The sequence below is a fragment of the Sorex fumeus genome, unplaced genomic scaffold, assembly GCF_029834395.1.
Source record: "Sorex fumeus unplaced genomic scaffold, SorFum_2.1 ptg000033l, whole genome shotgun sequence".
Lineage (NCBI taxonomy): Eukaryota > Metazoa > Chordata > Mammalia > Eulipotyphla > Soricidae > Sorex > Sorex fumeus.
Window position 1 is genome coordinate 30,191,151 of NW_026606090.1, and position 21,406 is coordinate 30,212,556.

Consider the following 21,406-nt stretch of genomic DNA (forward strand, 5'->3'; position numbering starts at 1 on the left):
TCTCAGCCTTTGAGCCCACTAACCGCAGGGCTGGACAAAGAGCGACAAGCTGCAGAGGGAACTGGAACCAAGTAGCGACAAGATGTTTTCTTATAAATTGTCCTTGAAGGGGATAAATCTCGTTTCGGGGGGTTGGTGGTAATTGTCCGCTGCTGTGCTCAGGGGTGATTCCTGAGCGGGCCTCGTGGGTTTCCATGCCCAGTTCCCAGGGTCCAGCCAGGCTCAGCTTAACTCCGTACTCTCTCTGGCCATCCTCCCTGCCCACGTTGGAGGAGTTTCATGCAAACTCTAGTAAGCTTTGGCATTTGTAAGTGGATTCCAGTTGGTCATAATGAAAAGTGACCTTTTATGCACTGGTCAAGGTAGCGTTAGTGCTTAGAAGTTGTGGGAATCGAACTCCTTTCCTGGGGTGTGGCGAGGCAAAGGACCCAGAGCGAGAGCTGCGTGGCATCAGCGGGCAGAGAGAATTGAAGTGCCAGAAGAGTTTTGTCTTGCTTCGCTGTTCTGGCCTCCCCCGGATGCCCCAAGAGTGGCCGTTCTTTCGCATGTGACAGTTCTGGCCTGCAAGCCCCACCTGAGCTGATGTTCTGCCTGCCTGAATAGAGAAGGTCCTAGAGAAGGGGACATCGAGCCCCAGCCCATCTGAATGCCTTTGTGCCTTCTAATTTTCCTTTTCTTTTTTCCTTTTTTCGATTCCCACAAATTCTAAGCACTTATGCCACCTTCCCCGGTGTATTAAAGGTCACATTTAGTTATGACCAACTGGAATCCACTTACAAATGCCAAAGCATCCTACTTTATATAGAATTCTCTCTCTTCAGGCACGTGCTTTTTCTCTGAAATTTGAAGGGAAAGATGTGCCTATTAAATGTTCCATGTGTGGGCTGGAGAGATAGCACAGCGGGTAGGGCGTTTGCCTTGCACACAGCCGACCCGGGTTCGATTCCCAGCCTCCCATATGGTCCCCTGAGCACTGCCAGGAGTTAACTCCTGAGTGCAGAGCCAGGTGTAACTCCTGTGCATTGCTGGGTGTGACCCAAAAAGCAAAAAAAAAAAAAAGTTCCATGTGTGTCAAGATGCAATGTCAGTAAGTGTCCCCAATCCTGGCTCAGGGTCTTTAGTGATAACAGAATGAAGGAGTCTTAGCATCTGTGACAAACCAGTTTCAGCCATCCTCAGTGATTGTTTATGAGACTGACTTTGGAGAGAGCCCAGTGATGGGGCTTGGCCCGGGATCCAGTATTTGAGCAGGGAGGGCTGGTCAGTCCCACATCACTGCACCAGAGAGAAAGGCTTCCTGGCATGTTTGTGTAATGAAGCCATGCCAGGACCCCAAAAAGATGGGGCCAGAGAACTTCTGGATGAATGCACAGAGGTTTAGGGGGAGATTTGGGGAGTTTGGAGCACAAGGACTAAAGCTGCACGTTCCTCGCACTCGTGCCCCAGACATCTCATCATCTGCCAGTTCCTCTCTTACGTTCACCTAGAGTGGACTGGCACTCAAAAGCCTTTTTTAAAGCAAGTCAGGTGGTGGTGGTGGTGGTTTTTGGTTTGTGAGCCACACCCAGCAGTGCTCAGGACTTTACTCCTGGCTTAGTGCCCAGGGCTTAGGAGACCAGGGGGATGCCAGGATCCAATCCTAGTTGGCCGTGGCCAGGCAAGTGCCCTACCCGCTGGTCCTCTCCTGAGTGCCCAGTTTTGACACGTGTACACGCTCCTCAAACTATGATCGTCATCACTCCCAGATGCCCTCCTGGTTTCTCCCGCCCACCCCCCCTCCCCCCGCCTGCCACCCAGCTCTACCCAGAACACCCTGATCTTTTTTAAAATTTTCACTTTTTGGTCACACACAGTGGTGCTCAGGGTTCACTCCTGGCAGGGTTTGGGGGACCATATGAGATGCCCAGGATTGAACCCCGGTTAGCCACATGCCAGATAGGTTCCATACCCACGCTACTGTTGCTCAGCCCATCAATCAAGGTGGTGTTGATTGAAGAACCTTGCGTAGGAAGAAGTGGGACAAAGAAAGAGATGGCGTGTGTGTTCGGGAGAGAACCTGGGCTGCCCAGAATGGAGCTGAGCAAGCCAAGAGGCAAGCAAGGAAGATGCATGTTCAAGGGGGACCCGGGCGTGGAGAGCAAGCCAAAGGCCCCCAGTTCGTTGGTTTTGCTTTTTTTGGTTTTTTGTTTTTTTTCCTTTTTGGGCCACACCTGGTGATGCACAGGGGTTACTCCTGGCTCTGCACTGAGGAATTCCTCCTGGCGGTGCTCAGGGACCATATGGGATGCTGGGAATCGAACCCGGGTCAGTCGCTTGCAAGGCAAACGCCCTACCCGTTGTGCTCTCGCTCCAGCCCCTAGTTTTCACCACCCTCCCCCCCCTTCCTTTCTCTAGGTGGGAAGAGGGAATTGGCTACACCTATGGTATCCAGTGTCTGCTCCGGGCTCCGTGCTCAAGGGTTGCTCCCAGCAGTGCTTGGGTAACCAGGCCAGGCCGGGCATTGAACATGGGCCTTCTGCCTGCCGAGGCTGAGCCTGGGTCCTTTGCGATCTCTCTTTCGCCCTGGGTTGATCGTGTTTTGCTTGTCTTGTGGTCCGTCTTCTCAGTTTGCCTGCCTTCTGCCTTTGGAGCTGGGTTTCACTCTTATTCTTTGGATCTGGGGGCCACGCCCAAATGATGCTCAAAAGCTACTTCTTTTCGGGGGTCGGGAGCACACGCAGCAGTTCTCCGGGCCTCCTCCTGGCTCTGTGATTAGGGACCACTCCCTGGGGACTGCACTGGGGTTGGCTGTGCGTGAGGCGAGCTCCTGCTCTCTGGACGATCTGCAGCCTCCGAGGAGCAGCTTCTGGCTCTGCTCACACATCGGGGTGCTTGGGGGAGGCGTGTGTGGTGCTGGAGCACACCGGGCTGAGGCAGGCGCCCAGTGCAGGGACCCTGTGGGCAGCTCTGAGCTGAGGGGCCGAGCGAGGATGCTGAATGGGCCTTTGTTCTTCTGATTTTTCCTCGTGCTGTCTGTACCTAGTGGGGCTCGGCAGTCCCTCCTGCGCTGCTCAGGGAACTGTGCGCGATGACGGGCCAGAACCCCAGCTGCCTTCCTACAGAGCGTGTCCGTGTCCGTGGCCCTCGGAGCCACCTCCCTGAGCGCTCAGGTGATTTTCTTGGCAGAGGCTGTTGTCAATGAAGTTCCTGTTTTACCGCCCGCCCGGGGCAAAGTGGCAGTCAAGCGTGTCTGGGCAGAATCGCAGGTTTGGGAGCCTGGAAAGAAACGGTGCAGCCCCTGACTTGAACTCTTCCTGAGCCCTTGCCCGTTTGTGGGTGCTCCTTGGGAGCCTGAGCTGGCCGGGCCGACCCAGCAGAAGGGGCTGCCCACCAGCTAAGGGCGGGGAGTTCTGGGAGGTGAGGGGAGTCGTCCCCTCGCGAAGGTCCCTGCCGGCGTTCCCCAAAGCGGGTGACATGGCCCTGGTGGGCTGCCGACACTTTCCACAGGAGTGATAGATGCCCCAGTACCACCTGGGAGATCATTTTCTGCTTGTTCACTTAGAGAAGGTAGATTTGCAGCGGGGGATGGCAGGGGGCGGGGGTAAGGGGGGGGGGGGAGTCGCTGAGTGATTTTGGTTTTGAGAAGGGCTCAATTTGGGAAGATTTGCTCTGTTCCCACAACTTCTTGTTGGTTCCTGTGCGGCTGGGCCATGCATTCAAGAATTCTTCCAGATGCTTGCCTGGCCCTGGCTGGAGAGAGTTGGGGGCAAGTGTGCATGTCTTACAGTCACCCCCCGGGGTCCCCAGGACCACAGCCCCAAGCCCCAGCATTGAGCTCTCAGGCTGGGTTGACCACGTGTTGCCAGGGAGCCTCCTGAGCCCCTGAGAGCTGCTGCAAGGCTCCCCTCACACCCCCAGATAAATGCATATGCTTCAGGTCTTACCAGCCCTGTGCTCTGTTGGAAGCCAGAACCCCGACACCCTGTCACCCAGCTGCTCAGGGAGGACAGGCTCCCACCCATAGGGAGCCAGCACACGGCAGAGCTTGAACAGGGCTGGGGCCCTGTACAGAGGGAAGGGCGCTTGCCCTGCACATGCCAGCTCTGGCTTGATCCCTGGCACCACGTACGGTCCCCTGAGCTGTCAGCTCCAAAGGCGCCTGTGGGCAGGCGGATGAAATATGAGAGTAGTTCAGGGCACTGGGTGCCTTACAGCAATTGGAATTACTTTGATTTCTCTCTTGTGTGAGAGTGTGTGTGTGTGTGTGTGTGTGTGTGTGTGTGTGTGTGTGTGTGTTGGGAGGATGCCAGGGCCCCATACTCCACGACTGTGCCGTGTCTCCAGTCTTTCAGGGCTAGGGCATGTGCTCTCAAGCCCCGTCTGCCCACAGCAGTGAGGATGCCCTGGGAGCAACCTGGTCAGCACCGGGTGCAGCCTGAAAAAAAGTTAAAAAGAGAAGGAACGCTCCAGCATCCATGCTGGTGAAGGTGGAGCAGAAGACAGATGGAGATGAGTGTGTTCGTTAGTTCACTGAGGGCAGCTCCGTTTTCTGGAGGTCGCGAGCGTGGAGCTGTAGTTGAAGCCTGGCAGGATGTGGGCTGTGCCTGGCTTGGTGCTTCGGGTTCAGCCCCGGCGGTTCCGGGACCCACATGTCGCTGGGGCTTGATCCCAGGGCGCCAGCTTGCAAGAGCACGTGCTCCAGCACTCGGGACACTACTCAGGGCTTCTTACTACTGCACTGAAGCTTCAGCTGCAAGGAGTAAAAGTGACAAGTGTGGGCCGGAGGGTCGGGAAGGCAGACCTGCCGATCAGGGCACTCCTGATCTGAGCTGGATGGCTCCCCACAGTGACTCAGCTGCCCTCCTCTCTGTGCTCCTCCTTCCTTCCTCCCTCCTGCTTACTCAGAGGGGAGGGCGGGCGGGAGAACCATAAAGCCACTGATTGCTAAGGGATGGCACTTTCCCAGGAATGTGCTTGTAAGTGCTTGTAATTCTGCTCTAGGAGCGTATCCCCCATCTTTTTATTTTTAATTAGACTTGAACTTATCACCCCGCCACAACCCTTTAATTTCTAAGTTCCTGCTTCTGTTGACTGATGAATCTTTTCTGTATGTAACATAACCTTATTAAAAAGTCCAAGTTCACAGTCGTAGAGGGAGCATCACTTTGTTAGTTTTGGTTCCTTCCTTCCTTTCTTCCTTCCTTCCTTCCTTTTTTTTTTTTTTAATGTCTTGGGTGCTGTGATTTGAACCCGGGTAAGGCACATGCCCAGCAAGAGCCTCATCTGCTAGACTTTCTCTCTGGCCCCCAAACCACAGGTTCTTTATTCATTCCTCTATTGGTGGGTGTTTGGATTATAGCCATATCCTGACTGTTCTTAGATTTGGGATAAACATAGATGTGTAGATGTCTTTTCAAATGAATGGTTTTGTGTTTTGTGGTAGATGCCAAGTGGTGGAATTGTTGGGTCCTATGGAAGCTCAAGTCTTTTTTAAAAAGTCTCCATACTGTTGGGCCGGAGTGATAGTACAGGGGGTCGTGCCTTTGCTTTCCATGTGTGCGACCCACTGCGATCCCTGGCACCCCTTAGAGTCCCCCAAGCACCGCCAGGAGGAATTCCTGAGTGCATGAGCCAGGAGTAACCCCTGTGCATCACCGGATGTGACCCAGAAAGCAAAAAAAAAAAAGGTAGCCAGCAGCTACTCCTGAGCCCCGCCAGGTGTGGCACCCCCCCCGCCCCCCAAAAAAAGTATCCAAACTGTTTACCAGAGAGACTGAAGCAAATGAAGTTCCCACCAGTAGTGGATAAGGGTTCTTTTGTACCCACATTCCTGGAATGTTCCCTGACACTGTCCAGGGGGGGTCAGATATTGAAAAAAAGAGTTTCCTTCTGCTGTTAGCTCCTCTACTAGGTCACCTCAGTGGTCACCATTTGTCAAGTACACCACGTGGTGCTGGAGTCTCAGACCTCTCTGCTGGGTGCCAGGCAAGCACCTCCACTTACCCGGTCTCGCTTTTGGCATCTGCCATTCTCACTGGTGTAAGAAATTCCGTGTCACAGCAGTGAGGAGGAACACTTTTTTGCATGCCTGTGGTCCGTTTGTATGTCTTTGGGAAAGTGTCATTTCTTCTACTCATCCTTTTTTTTTTTTCTTTCTGGGTCACACCCGGTGATGCACAGGGGTTACTCCTGGCTCATGCACTCAAGAATCACTCCTGGCGGTGCTCAGGGGACCATTTGGGATGCTGGGAATCGAACCTGGGTCAGCCGCATGCAAGGCAAACGCCCTCTCCGCTCCTCCTCCAGCCCCTCATCCCTTTTTTTGAATGGGGTTACATTTTGTGAACACTTTATGTCTCTCAGACATTAACCCTTTTTCAGACCTATGGTATGCAATTATTTTTTTCTTATCCAGTTGGGTGTCTTTTAATTTAAGCCCAGGTTTCTTCTGCCACGCAAAGTTATTTTATTATTATTATTTTTTTGGCTTTTTCGGCCACACCCAGCAATGCTCAGGGGTTAATCCTGGCTCTGCACTCAGGAATCATTCCTGGCAGTACTTGGGGGACTATATGGGATGCTGGGGATCGAACCTGGGTTGACCGCATGCAGGGCAAATGCCCTACCCACTGTACTATCACTCTGGCCCCACGAAGTTATTTTAGTTTGATGTAGTTCTGTTAGTATATTTTGGGTTTTGTTGTCTTTGCCAATGGGCTTAAATCAATGATGACAACTCTAAGGTGTATATGCATATGTTTTCATCAATATATCTTTCAGGATTCTGGTCTAATATTGAGGTCTTCAATCCATTTTGTATTAACTTTTGTGTATGGTGTAAGTTGTGGGTTCATTCCTTCTTTACTTTCATCCCTCCCTCCCTCTCTCTTTCTCTTTCTTTTCCTGTTTCCCTCAGCAATTGGGGAAGAGGCTTCTTATTTTATATATCTGTCTCCTTCATCATAGATTATTCCTGGCTCTGTATTCAGAAATTACTCCTGGTAGTGTTCAAGGGACCATATAGGGTACCGGGGATTGAACCTGGGTTGGCCACATGCAAGGAAAGTACCCTACCTGCTGTACTATCTCTTTGGCCCCAGTTTTTTTTTTTATATAATATCTAGTACTAGGAAAAATAGTTATTCCTGAGTATGTGTTTAGACATGGTTATCTTTATGCATTTAACTTTTCTATCTCTTAGATTACTTCTTTAGGCTAAATGTCTAGAAGTAGTCATTTTTGTGAGATCTAACACGTATTTAAAATCTTACTCAGCATCAATATTCTGTACAATGTGTCTTATATTTCAGGGCTTTTGATGAAATTGACCAATATCTAAGTTACCCTTCGACCATTGCCCACTTGTAGTTTGTCCTTCTGAAGTGAGTTACCTTCTACCATTTGCTTCTCTGCTGGGGCACACCAGTTACCATTTCATCAAGTACAGCTTGTAATTGTGTAATCAATCTCGCTCTGGTTTTATGTGTTTTGTTTTTTGAGTTAAAAATTTTAGGATCGGAGCAAAAGGAAACAGTTTGTTAAAATGATCATCACAGCTTGTTTACAGGAGTTTTGGAAGGACTTTCTCTCTTGTCTGATATGCCTGGGTAGTTGTGTTTTTTTTTCCCCCATAAATAACTTGGGTTTTTTGTGGGGGCTTTGCATTCCTGGGGATATTTGGGTTATTCGTGGCTCGGCACTGAGGAATTACTCCTGGTGGTGCTCGGGGGATCATACGGGATGTGGGGTTCGAATCCAAGTTGGCTGTGTGGAAGACAAACACTCTCCCTGTACTATTGCTCTGGTCTGGCCCCCATCAATAATTTGTTAGGCAGGTTTTGTTTTGTTTGAAGAAGGTGACCCAGGAGTCTGGTGATACTTAGCCCAATTGTTTGGGTCAAACTGATCAGTTGTCAGGTCTGGAGGTATATGGGACCACCAGGGCCATCCTGGCAGCGCTTAGAGGATCTGTGGTGCCAGGGACCAAACTTTGGGCCTCGTGTATGCCAGGCGTGTGCGCCAGTGTTTTTAATTCTCGCCCTGGACCTGTTTGTTACAGAAATTTTTGATTTTTGATTTTTCCAGTGCTGAGGATAGAACCCAGGGCCTCACGCATGGAGGGACGTATTCCCCTGAGGAGTTTCATTCACGTCCCACCTGTTTGTTTTGTGATAGGGGCCCAGTGCCACTCCACACTATGCAGGCTGCTAGGTTGGGGCTTGGAGCAAGGGTGCCCTGCATGTCCCCACTGGGGACACCAAACTGGGGCCTCCTGCGTGAGCCTTTCCACCCAAGCTGCTCTCTCCCGGACCTCAACTTGTTCTTATGTGAAATCTTTTTTGCGGGGTGGGCCCATGCTGCTGGCAGTGCTTATGGTCCTTGCTGTGCTGTTTGGCCTTAACGCCCGAGCCCCTGTTCTCTCTCAGGACTGTGATGTGCAGTCTCACAACTGTTTCTTTCCTTTGTCTGTTGGCCGCTCAGTGGCTGAGTCAGATCCGCGGCTTATCTCTGACACCCCCAGAAACGCCCTCAGCGTGGGTGAACCATCACAGCTCACAGGGTTTTTTCTTTGCTTTTGTTTTTTCGGGCCACACCTGGCCATGCTCAGGGGATACTCCTGGCTCTAAACTCAGGAATCACTCCTGGTGGTGCTCCGGGGACCCTGTGGGATGCAGGGGATTGAACCTGGTCTACTGTGTGCCAGACAAACCCTCCCCACTATGCTGTCTCGCAGTTTTGTCCCCCCGGCCTAGGCCTTGAGGGGCCTCGAGGCAGGAGGGAGCCTTCCACTGGGAGTCCTGTAGTGGGACATCCTGGGGTCTGGCTCAGGGCACACCCTGTCTGTTTCCAGGAATCACAGGACCGCTGCTCTGGCGGGGGGGCCCCTCTCAGGCTCCTCCCTCCCCCACCGGGCCCTGCCCAGGGGCTGCAGGTCTCACTCTCAGACTCTTCTTAGAGCAGAGGGAGGGTTGGGGTGACTTTGGTTCATACTGTACAATGCTTAGGACTGTCCCCAGCTCTGCTGGTGGTGCTCAAGGGACCGTGTGGTGCCAGGGGCTGACCTGGGGTTGGTCCAGTGCAAGGCCGGTTTGCTTGAGAAGACGCTGATGAGTGACACCATCAGTCCATGCTGTAAGGAGCACAGCCTTCCTGCCTTTCTGCCACAATGAGTGAGAACAGGAGGCCACTGTCCTGTCTCCAGACTCCCCTCCCTGTTCTGGGCTTGCATCAAGTCTCCAGCACGGCGTGATCCAGGCTCAGCCGTTTGTGGGATCGCTTGATGGTTGGAGTATCACGACCATCCTGTTGTTCGTCGATTGCCTCGGGCAGGCCCCAGTAACGTCTCCTTCGTCCTAGCCCTGAGATTTTTTTAAAAAGTGCCATATTCAAGGCTCTTTCAGAGTTCGGAGAATGAGACCCATCATTGTTACTGGTATTTGGCATGTTGGGTACGCCACGGGGAGTTTGCCAGACTCTGCCGTGTGGGCAGGTTACATTTGGTAGCCTGCCAGTTTGTCCAAAAGTAGGAATGAGAAAATGTGGCCACGCGCTTCCGGGAGCTGGGTTTTTAGTCTCTGAGTCTTAGCCGATGATGGGATTACACGGCGCCAGGGGGCCATTTGGTGGGTGTGACCCCTGCCTACTGGAATGTGGAGGATGCTCAGCCCCGGGACCCACATGCCTTTGTTCCTCTGCCAGTACCTTCATGCATGTGGAGAGTGGTCTGAGCATGGTGGTGGCTGGTTCTGGAGGTCTTTGGCTGCCGGAGCCCTGGTCGGGGCGGGGAGGGAAACTCAACCCGCACCCCTCCAAGGGGCCCCGGCGAGGACAGCCAGGCTGTGGGATTGCTTGATGGTTGGAGTATAACATTCTTAAAATATTTCCCTTTTTCCCCCAGGTGAATGTTGGATGTGTGCCCAAAAAGGTAAGTTTTTATTTCTTCTCTTTCCAGGCTTTCACACATTCGTTAATTTATGATCAGAGTAACCATGTTTCCAAATGCACTAGTTAAATTTCTTTCTAGGTGAAATAACAGAACTCAGCTCAATGTGGAATAAGCAATGGGCCCTTTTTTTTTTTTTTTTTTTTTTGCTTTTTGGGTCACACCCAGCGATACACAGGGGTTACTCCTGGCTCTGCACTCAGGAATTACTCCTGGTGGTGCATGGGGGACCATATGGGATGCTGGGAATCGAACCCCAGGTCAGATGCGTGCAAGGCAAACGCCCTACCCGCTGTGCTATTGCTCCAACAATGGGCTTATTTTTATTTTATTTGGACAAACTGGCAGGCTACCGAATGTAGCCTGCCCACACGGCAGAGTCTGGCAAACTCCCCGTGGCGTGCCCAATATGCCAAATACCAGTAACGATGATGGGTCTCATTCTCCTAAAGAGCCTTGAATATAATCTCAGGGCTTGGATGAAGGAGACGTTACTGGGGCCTGCTCGAGGCAATCGACGAATAACAGGATGATTTGTGATTGTGGTTGTGATTTATTTGGGGGGTTGATTTGGACCACACCTGGCAGTGCTGCCCGCAGTTCTCAGGGAACCAGGTGGTGCTGGGGATCAAACCCGGGGCCGCAGCATGCAGAGCAAGTTTCTTCGCCCTCTTTTGTTTGTTTTTTAGCTTCCTCCTGACTCTGCTCAGGGATCACTCCTGCCGGGTCAAACCCTTGCTGACAGCAGTAAACAAACACCTAAACCCCAGTACTGCCTCTTCAGTCCCAAGGATATTCCATTTTAATGTCACTAATTTTATTTATATTTTTTGGTGGGGGTTTGTACTCAGTTGTGCTCAAGGAACTCAGGGAACTGCCCGGTGCCCGGGAGAAACAGGTCTGCTATTGGCTCGATGCTAGTGACCCTTACTAAGAAGCAAGTGAAGAGATCATTTCTAAGCCTGGTTCCTTAGCACGTACCTTCCCAAAGGACCCAGGGTTCTCTCATCCTTCCTTCCATGTGGATATCCTGTGCATAACCCACAGTGAACCCACCCCCGGCCTTGGACGGAGCTCCAGGCGGGTCACTCAGTAAGCTGTGCCTGCTGATTGCTCCGGGTTCTCCCGGCCAGAACCAGGTTCCCTTGCAGGGAGACAGGGCGAATGGGGCTACCGGGCAGAGACCCCCAGAAATATCAGCTCCTGATCACTTCAGTGTATTTTGCAAAAGAAATTCATCCTGCAGAGAGCGCATGTGGGCTGATGATGGAAAGTTCCAGGAAGGCAGCACAGTATCTGGCCTCAAAATTCTGCTGCTTGAAAAGAATAAAGTTAAAAAACAAAAAAACCCCTAAGAAACGGGGCTGGAGAGATAGACCTGAGGACACGAGCCCTGCATGTTCCATCCCTGACGTCTCAGAAGGTCCTTTGAGCCCCTCAGGAGGAAGCTGTGAGAACACAGCTAGGTGTGGTCCAAAACCAAAAACCAAACCAGCAAACTGTGTGTAGCTGAGGCACTGATGGCCGTCGGCCTGTCTGCGGTGACTTTTCTCGGCGGAAGATCTAGTACAGAAATAAGTTGGGTTTTTTTTCCCCTCAATAAAAAATATCCGGATGTCCTCCCCAGTATTGCCAAGATGGGCAGTACAGCCCTGACCTCTGCCTGAGTGCTGCTCCCATGGGGCTGAGTGGCCCCCTTTCGCATATGGCATGTGGGGCATCACCCCAGGTGGGGGAGGGGAGAGCCGGGTGCTCAGGCCATACCTTCTCAGTACCTGCCTGCTGCACAGGCCTTACCGCTGAGCCGTCTCCCCGCCCCTACCTAGTTCAACTCCAAATGCAGTTTTTCTTCTTTTCCTCTTTCCTTGGTTTTTGTGATTTGGGGGGTCTACACTCGGTGATACTCGGGACCTTGTCCTGGTTCTGCACTCAGGCATCACCCTTGGCAGGGTTTGGAGGACCATGATGGCGTGCCGAGGATTGAACTCAGGTTGGCCATGTACAGAACAAAGTGTCCCACCCCCCGTCCAATCATTCCCTCCAAGTTGAGTCTTTTCAGGGGAGACTAAAACTTCTGCTTCTGCAAAGATGCACTATGAGTTGGGTTTTTTTTTTTTTTGGTCTGTTTTGTTTGTAGTCATTTTGCATTTTTAAAACACAGAATGTACTTTCAAACTGCCTCATAATCTTGAAGTGACTGGGGGTGCCCAGGGCTTGTAATTGGAGGCCACTCCTTGCTGTGTCAGGGTCAGTGTAATGCCAAGCAAGCGGCTTAAGTGAATTGTCTGTCTGGGCCCCGACCCCTCATTCCCAAGAAGCATCATTGCACCTTTAAACCATCCTATGGTATTACAGTATCACAAGATACTGTATTCATTTACTTCTACTGCTGGTACATGCTGCCGTCCCCTGGAACACCTTCTGTCTGGGGGGAACGCCTCTCTGTGGACCCCCTGAGGCTTCCCTCTTCTCCTCTGAGGGTGGGGAAATCCTCTTGTCCATTGCTTTTCGATTTGGTCACATCCAGCTTCTGTCTCGGTGCCTAGGGATCACGAACAGTGGTGCTTTAAGGGTGCAAATGTGGTGCTAGGGATTGAACCTGGGCCTCCGACATGCAAAACCCTCACTGACTCATCTCTGACCCTCGGTCAGTGATTTTCAACCTTTTTGCACCTTTGGACAGGCATCGATAGTCAAATAATTTATTGCAGTATTGGTGACTCTTTTTTTTTAAATTAATTAATTAATTTATTTCTTGCTTTTTGGGTCACACCCGGCAATGCTCAGGGGTCACTCCTGGCTCATGCACTGAGGAATCACTCCTGGCGGTGCTCGGGGGACCATATGGGATGCTGGGAATCGAACCCAGGTCGGCCATGTTGGCTGCGTGCAAGGCAAACGCCCTACCCGCTGTGCTATCACTCCAGCCCCCGGTGACTCTTTTTTAGACATTGTTTAAGTTGAAGGATCTAGCAGAGGAGCTGGCGTGAGATCTCAGCCATCAGGGCTGTGGCTGCATGCGTGCTGGGACTGTGTGAACCCTGGCTTCGGTGGTCCCCAAGCAGTGTTCAGGGAGTCTGAGTGTCACCACGATGGCCCACGTGCTGCCCAGCCCTTCAAGGCTGAGCAGCTCTGGAACCCTCGAGCTTGACCTCTGGGTGGGGCGCAGAACAAATCTCCTGTATAAAATGACTAATCCTATACTCTGTGTATGTCAGCTCCATAGAGAACTGTGACGGACTTACTAATTAAGCACTTTCAGCCTTGAAGGGAGTCAGGAGGGGCCGAGTGGGTAGGGCAGTTGCCTTGCACGTGGCCAGCCTGGATTCCAACCCCGGCACCCCGTATGTCCCCGGAACACTGTCAGGAGGAATTTCCGAATGCAGAGCCAGGAGTAACCCCTGAGCATCTCTGAGTGTGACCCCAAAACAAAAAGAGGAACAAAAAGTGGGAGGTGCTCTGTGAGTCGGTGCCAGTGTGTCGGCGCGGTGATGCTCATTCTCCATCAAAGGCGTTTACGGGTTTTATGATACATTCCACGTGAGTGCATCAGTCCTCTTGCTCCAGAGGCTCACGCACATTCCTGCAAGGCCGTGCTTGTTGCTGCAGGACACACACTGCGAAGTAATCTCCGTGAATCCTCCGGTCTTCATCTTTGTTCCGGGCACCCTCTGAGTCACGTCGCTGTACAGCTAGCTACATATGCAATTCCATTTCCAAGAACTAATTGCAAAAAGCAGGGCTTACAGCAGAAACTCGGAAAGAGTAATAAGGAGTAATATTGTTTTGTTTGTCTTTTTATTCGGGGGCCACATCCTCTGGTATCCAGAGATCACTGTGGAACGGGAGAGTCTGCACGCAAAACGTCCCTTCCAGTCATCTCCCCAGCCTGGAGCAAAACATTTAATGGAAAAGCTTCTCTGCAGCTCCTCGAGAGCCGGGGGGAGCACACTCAGTGATGCTCAGAGTTTTCTTCTAGCTCTGTGCTCAGGAGTCAGCCCTGGAATTTCCTCAGTGAACCATGCGAGGTGTTGGGGATTACGCCGGGCCGACCATCTGCACGCTGAGCTCCTCGGTCATTTGTACTCTCTCTAGCCCACATATTTGGCTTGTCAAGATTTTATGTTTTTGTTTTCTTTTTCAGAAGAGAATTTTTACTTTATTATGTAGGAAAAGGTTGTTGGGACGCGATGCTCAGGGGTTACTCCGAGCTCTGCACTCAGGAATGACTCTTGGCGGTGCCCGGGGGACCATATGGGATGCTGGGAATCGAATAGAACCTGGGTCGGCCGCGTGCAAGGCGAATGTCCTACCCGCTGTGCTATCACTCCAGCCCCTGGGGCATTTTAAAAAATATTTTTTTCATTGAATCACTGTAAGATAGATCCTGACAAACATGTTCATTAATCTTTTGGATTTTTTTAAATTCCAGTTCATTCATTTCTGCTCCAAGTTTTATTATTTTTTGCTCAAGACTTTATAAACTAGAAAGTTTAATCACAGAAGCAGTTTTTCTCAACTTTCGTTAACTTCACCCGAAAATCTTTCTAATCTTGTGTCTGATGTTTCTCTTTGAGAATGTTTGATTTGTGATGTAAAGATTATTATCTGTTACTACGCAGTTATCTTGCGTGATTTCTGTTTTCCTTTAGAACCCAGACACGACTCTTGAGGGTGTTTGTTTTTCATAGGTAATGTGGAATACGGCTGTCCACTCTGAATTCATACACGATCACGTCGATTACGGCTTTCAGAACTGTGAGAGTAAATTCAACTGGCGGTAAGTTAAGGCTGTGAGGGTATTGATATATCAAGAAAACTACCGTTTTTCATTATTATGAGTCAAATTTTTTTCTTTGTCTTTTTTTTTTTTTTTTTGCATTTTGAGTAACACCTGGTATTGCACAGCGGTTATTCCTGGCTCATGCACTCAGGGATTACTCCTGGCGGTGCTCAGGGGACCATATGGGATATCGGGAATCGAACTCGGGTTGGTCACGTGCAAGGCAGACGCCCTACCCGCAGTGCTATCACTCCAGCCCTTATGAGTGAGATTTTTTGAGAGAAGTATTGTTGTAGTAAAAAACATAAATTATATAAACTTTTAAAGGTGATGGCACGGTGCCAGGGAGAGAACCCAGGGCCTTCCATCCAAGGCACATACTGTACCACTGAGTCACAGCCTCTACCCCGTCCAGCTGTTTTTTTGCTTTGTTCCGGTGTATGAGTCACTCTAGGCCCTGCTCAGGGGGCTGTATGCAGTCCTGGGGATGGAACCTCTGTGGCAAGTGCTCTCGCCGCTCTGCTGTCTCCCCAACTCATCTTTACTGTGCCTCAGGAAAGTGCTTGCTTTGTTCTGTTGTGTTGAGAATCGAAACCACGGTCTCGGACATGGAATGCTTACACTCTAACACCGTGCCTCGCTGCCCTGATAAGGCCCACGCATGATTTGTGATTTGAAGATCATTATCTGTTACTACGCAATTATCTTGCATGATTTCTGTTTTCCTTTAGAACTCAGACACGACTCTTGAGGGTGTTTTTTTTTTCCATAGGTAATGTGGAATACAGCTGTCCACTCTGAATTCATACGCGTGATAAAGCCTTTTTAGCTATTTTACGCATATTATTCCGTGTTGCCTATTTGAATCAAATAGGTTCAAATATGCTGTATTACCGTCATCACTATTTCCTGTAACAGGAGCTATACCCATTAAACAGTGGCCTTTTATCCCCTGTCCTTCAGCTTCGAGTATCTCCTGCTTCCTGTCTCTTTTTTTTTTCCAAATATTTTATTTTCATGTATTTATTTTAGTATATTTTTTGCTTTTTGGGTCACACCTGGTGATGCACAGGGGCTACTCCTGGCTCTGCACTCAGGAATTACTCCTGGCAGTGCTCAGGGGACCACATGGGATGCTGGGAATCGAACCCGGCTAGGTCATGTGCAAGGCAAACGCCCTACCCGCTGTGTTATCACTCCAGCCCCGCTCCCTGTCTCTTTGCATTGGCTTATTCTACATCGATCTGTTCAATTTTTTTTTTTTTTGCTTGCACCCAGTGGTGCTACTCCCTGTGGCAGGGTCAGGGGTCAGGCCAGAGGCTACTGCTTGCAAAGTTGGTGCTCAGTGCTTTGTGCTCCTCTTGCCTGCTCCCCGCCCCCCCTCCCCGCCCCCGCCCCAGTCAGCTTCCTCAGTACTGACTCAGGTTTCTTTGCAGTGTGATAAAGGAAAAGCGAGACGCCTACGTGAGCCGCCTGAACAGCATCTACCAAAACAACCTCACCAAGGTGAGTACACTGCGTTTGGAACTTACAGGGGGCGGTGTGGGCTCTGCTGGAGGGACTCGGGTCAGGCCAGACTACCCTGTGCAGGTTCTTCAGTGGTCCGAGATTTGGTGAGCTCGCCCTCCAGCCCTTGGGTGGTGCTTTGGACGAGGGGCCTGTGCATGCAGAAACCCTCAATTCAGTAGCCTGTCTGATCATTCCAGAGGGGCGGAGACCAGGTCTCACCTGGTAGCTTGGCTTTCCCGACCCTCCACTTGGCTCCAGAAACCGAACAGCAGGCATGGCCAGGGGACCAGCTGCATCATCTGCCTTGTTTGCTCAGATCGGTCTTGTTTGGGGCGCACGGGGCGGCCAGCCTTCCCAACAGTGCTCGGTGCATCCTGGCCACTGCCGAGAATCCTCCACCAGCGGGATTCAGTGCCCCAGCGGGGTTCAGTGCCTGGCGCGGCCATGGTGGTATGGTACCAGGAGCGATTAGCTCTCCCTCTCTCTGGGCACACTTAGGCCACTCTTGTTCTAGATCATCCCAGGAGACCAAATTACGGATTATGCTCCACAAGTGGGTTTTATTTATTTATTTTTCTTTCTGGGTCACACCCAGCAGTGCACAGGGGTTACTCCTGGCTCTGTACTCAGGAATTACTCCTGGTGGTGCTCAGGGGACCCTATGGAATGCTGGGAATCAAACCTGGGTCGGCCGCGTGCAGGGCCAACACGCTACCCGCTGTGCTATCGCTCCAGCCCCATCACAAGTGGGCTTTTGGTGTGTGGTGTTGGGGATTGAAGCCAGGTGTTGTGCTTCACCACTAGGCTGCACCCCTGGCCCAGTTCAAAAGATTGTAAGAATGAAGCTTGGTCAGGAACGTCTGCCGGGAGTGTGTGGGGGTGTGCGCCTACCAGCTACTGTGATGTCCTTTGCTCTTCTGATGCTGTTTTGCTCTGTCTGGGGGCTGTGCTGGGGGGTGGGTGGGGGATTCTGCTACCCCCGCTCTCTCTTTGTGGGTCACTCCCAGCAGGCTTGGGACTGTGTGGAGCCACAGACCGAGCCCTCACTTCCCGCATGCCAGGCATGTGCTCGACCCCTTATGCCGTGTATCTCTGCCTGGAAACAGCACGATTTGGTGGTGGTTTTGTTTTGGAGACACACCCAGCAGTACTCAGGGCTGTCCTGGCTCTGTGCTCAGAGAGGACTCCTGGCCGGGCTTAGGGACCATAATGGGTGCCAGGGATTAACCCCAGGTTGGCCTCCTGATAAACAAACGCCGCTTCAGCCCCTTGGAGAAATTTTTTTTTTTTGCTTTTTGGGTCACACCCGGCGATGCACAGAAGTTACTCCTGGTTCATGCACTCAGGAATTACTCCTGGCGGTGCTCAGGGAACCATATGGGATGCTGGGAAATCGAACCCGGGTTGGGCCGCATGCAAGGAGAATTCCCTTCCCGCTGTGCTCTTGCTCCAGCCCCGATAAATGCGTTTTTAAGTATCACAAATCCTGGTACATGGTAGAATTAACTATGCTCTCAGGGTAAAATTCACTTTCAGTGGATCCAGATGTCCTGAGGAGGACAGGAAACATACCATCAAATTTTCTAGGAAAGGAAAATTTTCAGTTCCATCTTGGGGCAGGACTAAGGCTCAGTGTGGAGTACGCGTGTGTGTGTGTGTGTGCGCGCGCGCGTGCGCGCGCGCGAGCTCTGCCGGCTGGTATGATACCCCACAGTCATTTGTACGTGTATGTGTGTGTGTGTGTGTGAGCTCCGCCGGCTGGTATGATACCCCACAGTCATTTCCCCCACACTCCATGTATATTGTTGCTTGTATATATTGTTTTGGGTCCTCTCTGCACTGCACAGGCAGTACTTAAAGGTGGTGGTGGGGGGGGCGGAGGATTCAGTTTGGTTTAAGCTGGGCTTCTGTGGGAACAGGCCTGGAGGGCTGATTGGAAAGAGGAGATAAAGCATCTTTTGAATTGTTAAACATTCTTCTCTGATCAGGCTTACACTTCATTGTCCCTGTGAATTGCCCGCATTTGCATACTAGTACCTGTCTGGCGGTTGATTGTAATCCCCAGGTACCTACCTGGAAGCTAAATCTGACCGCCACTTTACCACCGGTCCAGTGCCCAGTGGATTGACTTGGCCTTGGGGTGATTCTTCTCTTTTGAGGAAGACACGTTTGATCCCCAGCATCCTGTGTGGTCAGCAGATCACTGCCAGGAGAGATTCCTGAGTGCAGAGCCAGTAGTAAACCCTGAGCACTGCTAGTATGCCGGCCTCCCTCCCCACCAATAAGACAGAAGCTCCTTTCTTTTATTTGACTGTGCTCAGGGCTTGCTCCTGGAGGTAATCCCTTGGGGAATCATATGCTGTGCTGGGGGTTGGACCACACTTGCCAAGTGCAAGGCAAGCCCCCAAAAGAAACGTTTAAAATCTCTTTTTTGATTGAATTACTGTGAGATACACAGTTGCAAAGTTGTTGGTCATTTGGTTTCAATCATACAATGTTCCAACATCGTCCCTTCACCAGTGTGCATTTCCCACCACTAATGACCCCAGTTTCCCTCCCTCCATCCCCCAACCCCAGAGAGCCTCTATGGCAGACGCTTTTCTCCTCTCTCTCTCTCTCTCTCTCTCTCTCTCTCTCTCTCTCTCTCTCTCTCTCTTCTCCTCTCTGTCTCTTTCCCCTCTCTTTCCCTTCTCTCTCTCCTCCCTTCCTTTTAGGCACTGTGGTTTGCAGTACTGTTCCTGAAAGGTTGTCATGCAATGTCAGTTTACCTCCTTTCCACACTCAGTGCTCCCGTCCAGAGTGATCATTGCCAGTTACCATTATCATAGTGGTTCCTTCTCCATCCTAACTGCACTCCCCCACGACTGTGGCCAGCTTCCTACGCGTGGACTGTTCTCCTGGCCCTTAAAGAAATAGCTTTTGCTGTTGTTGTTGTCAATCTGTTTTTGTTTGTTTGTTTGGGGGCTGCACCTGGTGCTGCTCTGGGACTCAAAATAGGGGCTCCCGGCTGTAGTGTGTGTTTTCCAGCCCTTAGAACGGGGTTCTTAATACCTGGGAAATACTTTTTCTGGGGGGCGGGGGGTGTGTGGGTAGATTAAGCCACAGTAGACAGCTTTATAGAGTGACAGAAAAGAAGAGCTGCTTTGGCATTGGCCAGCCAAAAATCGCAATCCTCAGTCGAAATGGAGAGATCCGGAAGCGGCCGCAGCTGGCTTCTTTCCCTCCCTTCTCTGCCCTCCTCTCCTCTCCCCTTCCAGTGTCCCCCCAACCCCCACCCTTGTCCGCTTTCCCCTCTCCTCCCCGCCACTCCTCTTCTCCAGCTCTGCTTGGACCCTGGGCCTCTCCTCACCCAGCACTTGGTGGCAGCTTCACGGGCCCAGCAGTGCTCAGGGGTCTACGGGATGCTGGGCATTGAGCTGAGGGTCTCGTGCATGCCAGGTGCACACTCTGTCCCTGTGAGCCGCTTCCTGGGCCCTCTGTCAGTGTGTGTGTGGTGCAAGGTTGAACCCGGGACCGCCACTGGCAAGGCAGGCACTCGGTTTTTCTCCTCCCGTTTAGCCTTCAGGCCAGGCTAACATTCTCTCGCATCCTCCAGTCCCATATAGACATCATTCACGGCCACGCAGCCTTCACCAACGATTCCAGGCCCACGATCGAGGTCAACGGGGTCAAGTACACGGCCCCACACATCCTGATCGCCACAGGCGGGGTGCCCTCACGCCCGCAGGAGAGCCAGATCCCGGGTGAGTCCCAAGGCAGAGTGTTTCATGCCGACCAGAGGGATTTGCTGCTGGTGTGTCGGGCCCCGGCGAGCGTTCCCAGGGGTCCGCTGTGCCGAGTCTCTCGGACACGGCCTTGAGGAAGGACCCAGAGCCGGGATGTCCTCACGGTGCCTCATCTGGGCCGAGGCAGTGAGTGCGTGTAACTGCAGCTCAGGTTCTGCAGGGTGTGAGTGTGCGTGCGAGGACGTGAGTGTCTGGATGTGTGAATATGTGTGTACGTGTGTGAATATACATGTGCTGAGTGGTGTGTATAGTGAGTGTCCCTCATCTGGCCCTCGAGCAGTGCTCAGGAGCTGGGCAGTGCTGGAGCTTTACCCAGGGCCCCACGACTCAGCCCTTCAGAACCACACTGACCTCTGTTTACTGTTGGGACTGAGGGAAAGAAACCTATCACTTGATTAGCCCTCTTGTTCACGATCACGACCATCCTGTTGTTCGTCGATTGCCTCGAGCAGGCCCCAGTAACGTCTCCTTCATCCTAGCCCTAAGATTTTTAAAAAAGTGCCATATTCAAGGCTCTTTCAGGCTTAGGAGAATGAGACCCATCATTGTTACTGGTATTTGGCATATTGGGTATGCCACGGGAAGTTTGCCAGACTCTGCCGTGTGGGCAGGTTACAGTCGATAGCCTGCCAGTTTATCCAAAGTAGGAATGAGATGATAAAATGTCCATCCGGGAGCTGGGTTTTATAGTCTCTGGGTCTTGGCCATTGATGGGATTACACGGCGCCAGGGGACCAGTTGGTGGGTGTGACCCCTGCCTACTGGAATTTGGAGGATCTGGGTGGAGGATGCTCAGCCCCAATCCGAGCAGGCTTGGAGAACTCAGCCCCGGGACCCGCTTGTTATGCATATTTTTTTCTCTTCTAAGAAAAACTCCCACAGCGAGTAGCCTCGGAGCTGCCTCCCTTGCTGTTTCTCACACACAGGGATGATCTTGACCAAAAGGTAGAGGCCCTTCTCTCCCGCTGGGTGATAAACCTCAGGGAATGGGAAGCATAGTTATATGCTTTATATCTGTATATCTACCATGATTGCCTTCTTCATTTTAGTTTTTCAGTTTTTTAAAATTCATTTAGGTTTTGGGGCCACATGTGGCCATGCTGTGCGGAGAGTGGTCTCGGTATGGTGGTGGCTGGTCCTGGAGGTCTCTGCACACATGAAGGTACTGGCAGAGGGACAAAGCCACGCGGGTTCCGGGGCCGAGATCTCCAAGCCTACTCGAATTGGAGTTGAGCATCCTCCACCCAGATCCTCCAAATTCCAGTAGGCGGGGGTCACACCCACCACCTGGCCCCCTGGTGCCGTGTAATCCCATCAACGGCCAAGACTCAGAGAATATAAAATCCAGCTCCCGGAACCGCGGCCGCATTTGCGGCCTCGTGACATCTTATCAGGACATCTTTTTAT

General features: G+C 51.6%; 1 protein-coding gene across 1 annotated transcript in view; it reads left to right on the forward strand.

Moving 5' to 3' along the window:
- Positions 1-21,406, forward strand: part of GSR (glutathione-disulfide reductase) — a 47,081-nt gene that overhangs the window by 5,361 nt on the left and 20,314 nt on the right. Inside the window, exons 2-5 of the mRNA XM_056116705.1 lie at positions 9,878-9,904; positions 14,614-14,702; positions 16,142-16,211; positions 19,810-19,957. Coding sequence (XP_055972680.1) covers positions 9,878-9,904; positions 14,614-14,702; positions 16,142-16,211; positions 19,810-19,957 — 334 coding nt within the window. The remainder of the gene's footprint in view (positions 1-9,877; positions 9,905-14,613; positions 14,703-16,141; positions 16,212-19,809; positions 19,958-21,406) is intronic.